Genomic DNA, 10,964 nt, shown 5'->3' with positions numbered 1-10,964 from the left:
TTCATTTCGTTGAACATTTGCACAGCTTTTCACAAAACATGTTTGTAGATATATATATATATATTATATATATATATTATATATATATATATATATATATATATATATACAAGTTATAAGCCATAACATTATGTAACTAATTTATTCCTACCAATGATGATTTCGACAAATTGTTTTTGTTGTTATTATTATTATTGATTGCTGTTATTATTCATAATTTATTATTATTATTAATTAATTATTTTTAGTATTATTATTATTATTATTATTAAATAATATAGATAATATAAATAATATTAATAAAAATATTAATAACACGTAGTAATTAAGTGCGTTTCTATGCCTGATTAAGTCGCATTTGAAGGGCTATCATCATAATTTCATAATTTAGTAATTTTCCAGTAAAAAAATAAATTTATTATTATTACTACTACTACTATTATTATTATTGTTATTATTGTTATTATTTTACTGTATAAAATGGTTGTACGTGCATGTTTAATACGTTTTAAGAAGATATTTTTGAACTTGTTGTTTGGGATTTTAACGAAATGACGAGAGGAAGTCGATTCTATTGTAAATGGTATTAGTTTATAAAATTTTCGGTAACAACATCAACATCATTCATCAACAACAACATCAACAACGACAACAACAACATCAACACCATTCATCATCATCAACAACAACAGCAACAACATCAATTCTACAACAACAACATCAACAACATGAGCAATTACGTGAAATGCGTTGGTAATAAAATGAATTAATCAAACCAACAACATCTATATCACATCTGCCGCAATTAACTCAGAAGCAACAACAACAGCATCCACAACAACAACAACAGCAACAACAACAACAACATCATCATCAACAACAGTAATAATAATTTACCCCACAACAAAATGAACCACGCCCTTGATGACGTAGATTACGACGGGGGCAATTTCAATTTCGACCCCAACCACTTTCGTCACCCGCCCTTCATAACCGACAGACAAATTTTCTACCATCTCGTCTACAACAACAACAACAACAATAATAATGGTGAGTTGATACTGCTGAAAGATCCTGTCAGCAACGAGCCAATCAGATCGCCGAGGTTTTTTGTTTTTATAAAAAAATCCTTCGTCAGAAAATATTATAAAAATTTTTTAAAATTCATAAAAAATGTACCTCACACAAAAGGTTTGTTTAAATTTTTCATTACAAAGGTCGTAAAATGATCATTAATCCATGTTTTGAACACCCAACTAAGATGAATGTGGCACATTTGAATGGTGTTAAAATAATAATACACGCATACATACCGCTTAGGCCTCTTCACCAAATCTGCTACAACTTTTTAGCCTGCCAGTCGACGTACTACAACAGTCACACCGTCCAGCCCTCGACCCCCCTATTGCACCTCCTGGATAACCGTCACATCCCCTCTCCATGCTACCCCCACCTACTGTCGGAGGCCATCTTGTTTAGGGAGCCCAGGTCCATCGAACATCTGATCAGCACCTGGCCATCCCAACTTCTTCGCCTTCTCGACCACATACCCCGCGAAGATGCCCTCGTGGACGATTATTTGACCTTGCCCTTTGAAGGTCAGCTGGCTGGCCGGTGACCTTTGACAATATTATGATAATTATTGTTATAATTATTATTATAACAATAACAACAATATTTAATGTCAAGGTCACGATGACGTCACCCTGATAGATTGCATCGTACTTGGCTTGTTGAAATTGAACGTGACGTCACTGCTGAAGAGAGTCGACTTCACGGGTTTCGGAAAAGGTCCATTTCGTTTCGTAATGGTAATTGATCGGTAATTTCGTCTCGGAATGACGTTAACGATGCTGATTGTGACTGCTTTCAATGTTAATAAACTCAGACAAACAAACATACATGTATTAATACACATACACACACCCATACACACACACACACGCATACTCACACATACACAAACACACACACACATACATACACACAGACAGACGATTATGCAAAGAACTTAGTCGTCTGCCAGTTCTATGGATGAAACCACGTGAGAGAACCGTCGAGAAGTTACACAATTACATGTCTGAAACTATTGGTCATTATTATTTTTATTATTACTAATATTATTATTACTATTATTATTATTACTATTATTATTATTATAGTTATTATTAATATTATTATTACTAATATTATTATTACTAATATTATTATTACTATTATTATTATTATAGTTATTATTACTAATATTATTATTACTAATATTATTATTACTATTATTATTATTATAGTTATTGTTATGAAATTATAAGAAATAAGCAAAGACAAAGTCAACTGTTTTGTCGATCGCATCATGGCCGTGTATTCAAACATTGATGCCGAATTCCTGCACGGAAATTGTATAGGTATGTGTGTGTGTGTGTTTGTGTGTATGTATGTATGTGTGTGTGTTTATGTTAATATTATTATACAATTAATAAATTATATTCGAATATGACGTAATTATATTCAGATCCGATAATAATCGAGACCGACATGCACATAAATATCGACGATGTTCCGATCGGTTTGAGTTTGCAGTACTTGACACCGTTCAACTTCAAGACGTCTAAAGTTTATATTTGATTACTTAGCGGTTGTCTGTTCGTTTGTTCACTCGTTCGTTCGTTCGTTCGTTCGTTCGTTCGTTCGTTCAATGTAAAATGATAATTTGATGTAAACATAATTACGAGACGATAAATGCTAGATTCTAGAATTACATGAATTTATATTGCTATCTCTCAATCAGTCGACAAACCACAAACCAATCAACCAACTAACTAACCAATCAAACAGTCAATCAATCAATCAATCAACCAACCAACCAATCAATCAACCAATCAATCAATCATGAAATATAAGATATGGATGAAACCGCTGTCAGACGTCTGCTTGCCACTCGATGCCTTGAGTTCAGTTCTCAACACCAGGGTTGGTCATTTTAATCTTCTACACATAAAGTCCACAAAATGTTTCCAATTAAATTTAATTGACTGGCAAGTTAGCTCAGTCGGTAGAAGTGCCGTGTTTCTCGTTGTCGAATACTGCCTGTCCGAAACTCAAACGCTATCATACGCCGTGATACGATGATTGCCCGTGCATACAAAATGTGCATGTGGGACGTTTGTTGTGGATATCCATTCATTCATTTGTCATTCATCAATCAATCCATTTCTTCATCCATCCATCCATCCATCCATCCATTCATCCATCCATCTCTCCATCAGTATGTCACCCACTTCGAGTATGAAGACGCCACTCTACCGTACAACTGCGACAGACAGACGCGCCTCTACCAAGCCCTTGGTCAATTTTCCTCCCTTGTCGCTCTTAGCCTACCGGGCTGTATCGATGCGGCCACCAACGGCTTCATGTTAGTCGAGGTGGCCACGCGTTTGAAGCCGCTCTCCATGCTACGTCGGATTAATTTGAGTTACTGTAATTTGAGAGGTGTGTTGGGGTGGTGGGTTTTAAGGGTTGGGATAGAGGGGGTTTCGAGGAATAAGTTTTTTTGCTGTCTGTTGGTTTTTTGGTCAACTAATAGATCAATTAATTAAGCATGATTAAACATTTTTTTAAATTTTTTAACGAGTATTTAACTTCTTAATCAATCATCCAACTGATCAACAGCTAACTAATCAATCAGCCAATCAACCCATCAACCAATCAACCACACAACCAACCAATCAACCACACAACCAACCAACCAATCAACCACACAACCAACCAACTAACCAGTCAACCACACAACCAACCAATCAGGTAACTTAGGGAACCTTCTATCTGGATTAAGTGAAAACAGCATAGAACATCTAACTTTAAAGGATTGTCGATTGAGCGAGGAGGATCTTATCAGTATGCTAACTTGGAAACCGTTGAGGAGAATTAGAGAATTGAATTTGAGTTGCAACAACTTGAAAGAATGTGATCAGGTTGGTTGGTTGGTTGACTGGTTGATTAGTTGTTTGATTGATTGGTTGTCTGATTGATTGGTTGTTTGATTGACTTGTTGGTTCAAACGTTTATTTTTTTATTCATCCAATTCATTCATCTATCCATCATTTAATTATGAATTCATTCACCGATTCACTCAGTTGATCGTATCTATGGTGAGTAGAATGCAGATGATAACATGCTTCTCAGTGTCCTTCTGCTCTCTAGACATCAACTCGCAAGTGGGCTGCTGATGATGATTGTGATGATGATGGTGGTGGTGATGATTGTGATGATGGTGATGATGATGATAATGACGGTTATAGTAAAAAATAATATGAACAACTAACCAACTAACCCACACAACCAACCAACCCACCCAACCCACCAACCAGCCCACCCACCCACCAACCAGCCCACCCACCAACCAACCCACCAACCACTCAGATATCGATCCTTCGTCAATGCATCTGCAGCTCGAACATCACCATCATCAATAACAACAGCGGAAACGGAAGCAGTTGTCTGAAAATAATCTGCATCCAGGACTACATCCCACCGTCGCGTGACAACCTCGTGCGCCTATTGGAAGAAATCAGTCAAATGCCGACCTTGCAGAGAGCTCTTATCTTTCCGGAAGTGTATGCTTTTCCGGGAGACGAAGAACAGGAGAGGAAGATGAACAAGTTGCTGACTCTCAACTTCAGCTACGGGTTGTTAAGGATGAATGGGAGGGCGGATATGAAGTTGGAATGATGACGACGACGACGACGATGAATATGATAGCGATGACGATGGCAATTATAACAGCAACGACGGCGAATGATAATAATGATGACGTTGATAATGACGTCATAAACATTGTGTATAAAAAATGTAAATAAAGAGAAAAAACATTGTAAAGAAAAAACGAACGCGGCATTTTTTAACAACATTTTTATTCGCACATTTTATCAATTTTCACTTGGGACACATTTCAATTAAATAAACTAAAATAATTTTTAAAAATGACTTGTCTGTTTTGTCAATCAATCCAACAACCAACCAGCCAACCGATTAATCAATCAGTCAACCAATCAACCAACCAACTAACCAGCCAACCAATTAATCAATCAATCAATTAACCCACCAACCACTCAATCAATTAAACGTCAAATCGAGTGCAAACAAACCAAGCGAAAATACAATATTACAGATAAATTCAATTCATTCTTTTGTTCGTTCGTTCATTCATTCAATCATTTATTCATTCGTTCGTTCATTCTTTTATAAACTTCTCATAAACATCAGCGTTTGTAAGTTTATAAATTTTTTGATATTTTAGAAATGAAAGGTATTTTTATATTCATGTATTATGTATATACAAAACGCGTATGTATTTATGTATGGTGAGAGAAAGAGAGAGAGAGAGAGAGAGAGAGAGAAGGAGAGAGAGAGAGAGTACATAACTGAGATTGATTGAAGTAGTTCCAGGACGAAGCCAGCAAAAAAAATTGATGGATCGATCGATTCGGCAACTGAACGAAAGAAGGAATGATGAATGAATGAGAGAATGTATGTGTATGCATGAATGAGTGAATGAGTGAATGAATGAGTGAGTGAATGAATGAGTGAATGAATAAGTAAGAAATGGACGAATGAATGATTGAACGAGCAAATGAATGAATAAATAAACTTTAAAGACATACAAAACTCAACATTTTCATAGTAAAAAACTGAAATAACGTAACGAATTTTATATTTAACGAATATACCTCAATAAATCAATTGAATAATTTGCAAAATAACTATTCAATTATTTGAATAATTCACAAAATAATTATTCAATTAATTAAATAATTTACAAAATAATTATTTAATTAATTAAATAATTGATCAATAAATTACATTAAATAATATAAAAATCTCGAAATTTATGAAATTTTTTTCGTCAAGGGTGGGCGTGAAACAACACAAAAAAAAATACAAAAAAAAAACCAGTCAGTCGTACACTTGCATAATTTATTTATGGAGAGAGAGGGAGAGAGAGAGAAAGAGAAAGAAAGAAAGAGGGAGAGAGAGAGAAAGACAGACAGACAGACGCATTTGTCCATTGTTATTCAAATGATGTAAAACTAAAATAATACAAATTAGAAAGTGTAAATCCTTTCACTATTATTAAATACAATTACAATATATATATATATATATATATATATATACATTATTGAAATACATATATATATATATATATATATATATATATATATATATATATATATATATATATATAATATGGAAATACGTTAGCATTTGTAGAGACTGAAGCACATAAATATATACAATATATAGCCATATAGGTATATTGTTTCATTTGACATTGTTATGAATGAATTTATTAAATGAATAAACATGGTATCTATGAATAATTCATAGAAATTAATTTATTATAATTAAGTTATGAATGAATTATAGAAATATTATGAATAATATGTTACAGATATTTCAGCTGTGATAGAATGTTCTTAGGTTATACAAACTGTTCATCTTTTTTTCTTCCTGTTCGAATGAATTTAATCAATCAGCCAATCAGTCAATCAATCAATCAATCTATTAATTAAACAATTAATCAATTAATTAATTAATTAGTCTTTCAGTCAGTAAATCAATCAAGCGATTGATTCCCTGAGATTATCAAAATATTTCATTAACTCCTCATACGATAATCCCATCTCTTCTTCATTCCATTCATTTTTATCGAATAAAAATTTTTCGTTCTTTGTTGTCGCTGCAGTTGGAGCTGGAGCAGCTGCTGTAGTCGCTGCAACAGCCGCCATTTCTGATGTTGTCGTTGGCAAACTCTGCTGTTGATGGTTCTTTAGATGTTGTTGGTGTTGTTGCTGGCCGTGGTGGTCCTTTTGTGGTAAAGAAAGCTGCTGCTGCTTGTGGTGATGATGATGACGTTTGTGATGATGTTGATGTTGCTGTTGTTGTTGTGGTTGAACTTGTTGTTGTTCTGGTTGAACTTGTTGTTGTTGTGGTTGAACTTGTTGTTGTTGTGGTTGAACTTGTTGTTGTGGTTGAGCCTGTTGTTGTTGTGGTAGAACTTGTTTTTGTTGTGGTTGAAATTGTTGTTGTTGTGGTTGAAATTGTTGTTGTTGTTGAAATTGTTGCTGCAGTTGCTTTTTGTAGCGCTTCATAATTTTTTTTCTATTTCCACGAGCGTCTGCATCTGCATCTTGGGACATATTTCCATCGCCGCGACTTTTCTTTACAACGACACGATCATTTTCATTATTACTATTATTGTTTTTATTGTTGTTGTTTTCATTGCTGACGTCATCATCGTCCTTCTCAAAAACAAAATCCTTTTGGCGGTTAATTAGATTTTTTTTTGGGATATCATTTTGAATTATATTATTGTTGTTGTTGTTGCTGATTGTCTTGTTGTGGCGAGATTTTTTATGACTACGACTCCCCTTATTGGATACTCTCCCTCTCTCATTTATCATCTCTCTTCTATGTTGTTGATGATGTTGTTGTTGTTGTTGATGTTGTTGTTGATGTTGTTGTTGATTCGGAAATGCGGTATTATTGTTGTTGGCATCACTGCTGGCGTTGTCGACATTGAAATTGTTGTTGCTGTCGTGGCTACCAACGCCATTGTCCCAGCGACACTCCCCTTCCAGCATCATCGTCACCTTACAATGGGTGACAGTCGGGTAGGTTGGCTTGCAGCGTACTGACTCTGTCATCTCGACGTCTGAATCAATGGCGCATTGTTTTACGAGGTGGTCGCTTTCTGTGGCTGCTACTTCATAATCGTTCGTATCGACGCCACACTCACCACTAATACCGTTTTTGTTGCTAGCATTAGCAGCAGCAACACCATCATCATTCACCAATACTCCGCTGCTCATGTTGTCCATCACAAAGCTACCACCACCACCACAACCACCACTGCCACTACTACCAGCGACGACACCAACATTGTCAACGACAACGCTGTCAATCAAATTTACGAGCTGTTCACTACTGCCACCAACAAATTCTTGCGAACGCGTTCTACCCTCGCTCGGATTCCTAATCACTGATTGGCTGCTGCTGCTTAACTTCTGGCCACAACCATCGACTGTAATTGGTCCGCCGATTCTCACGCTGCATTCGGAGCCTCTGTAGACGCCATTTTTGGAGCCACCGCCGTTGAAAGCAGACGCACACGATGTTTCGCTGCTGAAATCTGTTGCGCAGCTAAGACGGCAGCCGACGTTGCTGCTACTGCTGCTGCTGCTGCTGTTAGCTTTTGAAGCTCTGCTGAATTCATCTGGAGACATGAGGGCCTTCGTGCATTTGGTGTCCACTGCGTTGCGTTCCAGAGTTTTCTTATCGATCCAGACCCAGTCTTGAACCTGGGCAGTCAGTGTTGCGTGTCATGTGTGGAGTGCCGTGTTGGAAAATTGAAAGTGTCTGTCTGATAGAAATGTTCTGGATGTTCTATGATACTGCCATTTAAAATCAATCATTCCAACATCACAAACCAACCGACCGACCAACCAACCGACCAACCAATCAATCAACTAACTGACCTCCAACCAATCAACTAACTGACCTCCAACCAATCAACTAACTGACCTCCAGTCATTCAACTAACTGACCTCCAACCATTCAACTAACTGACCTCCAGCCATTCAACTAACTGACCTCCTTAACCTTGCTACTTTTTGGCGAAAACAAATCGGTCATTTTGATTTTTTGGTTCCTCCACCTAGAGCTCGTGTAGAGCAGACAATTAAGCATAAATATGGCCATAGCCAGCCCAAAAATTCCCAGCATGATAAACATGACAATTTGCAGAGTCGACGAAGACGACGATGATGACGATAAAGCTTGTGATGATGACGATGAAGAAGAAGAAGATGATGATGATTGTTGAGATTTTTCGAAAAAATTTTTGTTGAATTTGTTGATATTTCTGTTGTTGTTAGCGCTGTGTAATTTCATGTTGTTGTTGTTGTCATCGTATTCGTCATCAAAATGATTGTTGTTGTTGTTAAACTTATTATTGTTGTTGTTGTTGTTGCTCGGCTTATTGTTGCTGGTTGTCAATGGAGGTTTGTAGCTGCAGTTGAGGGTATTATTTTTAAATCGCTAAATTTTCTCTTGTTCATTTCATTACACACACAAAATACATAGAAAGAAAGAGAGTGAAAGAAAGAAATAGAGAGAAAAAGAGAAAAAGAGAGAGAAAGAGAAAAAGAGAGAGAGAGAGAGAAAGGATACATACACACACGCGCGCGCGCGCGAACACACACATCCATACGCACAGAAAGAAAGAGACAAATATTTGGATTGTCATGTAGTGTACAGTACACACGAATGCTAAATTGTTTTTCTAGCCTTTTAAAGTTATTTCCGGCAGCGGCCATGTTTTTTTTGCTCCACTCATCCACCTCCCACTTCCTCTCAAACTTCTGATTTGGTTGTGAAAATATTTTTCTGGTACTACCCATCATCATCGTCGTCATCGTCATCATTTTCACCATTGTACATGTCATAACGCAATCCTCCTATTTGTCATCACAAACAACATCCTCATTCTCACCATCATCACCATCATCCCAATCATCATCTCCATAACAAGCACCACCATCTCCACAACGAACCTTGACAACCACCTCCTCATCCAACTCAATGATTTCTCGTCTCGGATAATCGAATAGATGCTCGCCATCGTTCTGAGTCAGCAGGGCAACATCAGTTTCCATCGAAACGACCTTGACCTGGGCGTGCCCCGTTACCAAGGGCCTCGTCTTCTGTACAGCACAGTAGCGGCTGGACGCCAAAGCCAACGAAATCAAATCGCCAGAACCGCTACTTCTAGCAACTACTTTCGGTAAACTCGATATTCGGTTCGGATCGGCTTCTACTCGAACCACTGACTCGTCAAGACTGTCGATATTTAGAGAATATTCGCTAGAATCAATTAGTTTTATCGGTAATGCGGTATCGTCGTCTTGAGTAACCCAGACGTCTAGAGTGGATTCGCGCCGGTTCGAACTCATGTCTGGAATTTTGTCGACGACTAAAATCAAAACCTCGCGGAAGTCCATTTGCTGTTTGACCTTGACACTGATGTCACTCGTCAGATGACCTTCAAGTCTGTCTGACGTCACTCGGTCCGTGGAGACGCGGATTTCGGTCGTGGCAAGTACTTTGTTGTTGTTGTTGTTGTTTGAAATGACCTGCCAGATGAAAGACAATCATTTGTTATAGTGATGACTATTATTACTGCAATCTTCAATCGTATTGTCATCCATAATTACAATTTATCCATCACAATTACAATTAGTTAATCATAACTTTAATTAATTACGAAAGAATCTCACTTTGATTTCAGTTCTTCCAGGTTTCAAGCCGTCAACAAGCACAAGACCGTCCGATCTTCCGACATCTATCTTAACGACATTTTCATCCCCAACCTGCAGGAGACCTTTTAAAAGATGCGTCACTCTATAAAGAGCTTTCCTGTGCACTTTGTATATCAAACTTTGAGGACTTTGTTGTTGTTGTTGCTGCTGCTGTTGTAGCAGTTGCTTTTGTTGTTGTTTCAGGCCGGTTTTATGCATTCCCAACCTTTATATGGAAGAAAAATGGCAAAGTCAATAGACTACTACTGCAACAAAAGTGATAAACATGATAAATCATAATAGACTAACCCGTTCGGCTTACTCTTACTATAGACATCATTGCTATTACCACTACCACTACTACTATTACCATTATTACTACTTCTACCGCTACTATTATCAGCTCTGCTGCTACCGTTACTACTATCAAGACTGCCAGAAAAAAGATCATGACTAGGACCGCCTTCATTCATCCATCTCTTCTTTCCATCCACTAAAACTGGCCAACTGACGGTCGGGTGAGCTATTAGGCGAGCGTAAATATCAAGAGTGGCCGTTTGAAATCGAAGCTGGCATGCTGATGACGATGCTGGTACTGATGATGGCGAT

At 37.1% G+C, this 10,964-nt stretch overlaps 1 protein-coding gene across 1 annotated transcript in view; it reads right to left on the bottom strand.

Moving 5' to 3' along the window:
* Positions 1 to 6,702: 6,702 nt before the first annotated feature.
* Positions 6,703 to 10,964, bottom strand: part of HELRODRAFT_180617 (hypothetical protein) — a gene marked incomplete at both ends in the record, with an annotated part of 4,384 nt that continues 122 nt past the window's right edge. Inside the window, 5 exons of the mRNA XM_009029921.1 lie at positions 6,703 to 6,887; positions 7,169 to 8,357; positions 9,612 to 10,190; positions 10,335 to 10,581; positions 10,665 to 10,964. The exon at positions 10,665 to 10,964 is cut by the window's right edge and continues 122 nt beyond it. Coding sequence (XP_009028169.1) covers positions 6,703 to 6,887; positions 7,169 to 8,357; positions 9,612 to 10,190; positions 10,335 to 10,581; positions 10,665 to 10,964 — 2,500 coding nt within the window. The remainder of the gene's footprint in view (positions 6,888 to 7,168; positions 8,358 to 9,611; positions 10,191 to 10,334; positions 10,582 to 10,664) is intronic.

Source organism: Helobdella robusta (genome assembly GCF_000326865.2).
Source record: "Helobdella robusta unplaced genomic scaffold HELROscaffold_63, whole genome shotgun sequence".
Classification (NCBI taxonomy): Eukaryota; Metazoa; Annelida; class Clitellata; order Rhynchobdellida; family Glossiphoniidae; genus Helobdella; species Helobdella robusta.
The sequence above is the reverse complement of the archived record's forward strand: the minus strand, read 5'-3'. Positions and strand labels throughout refer to the sequence as shown.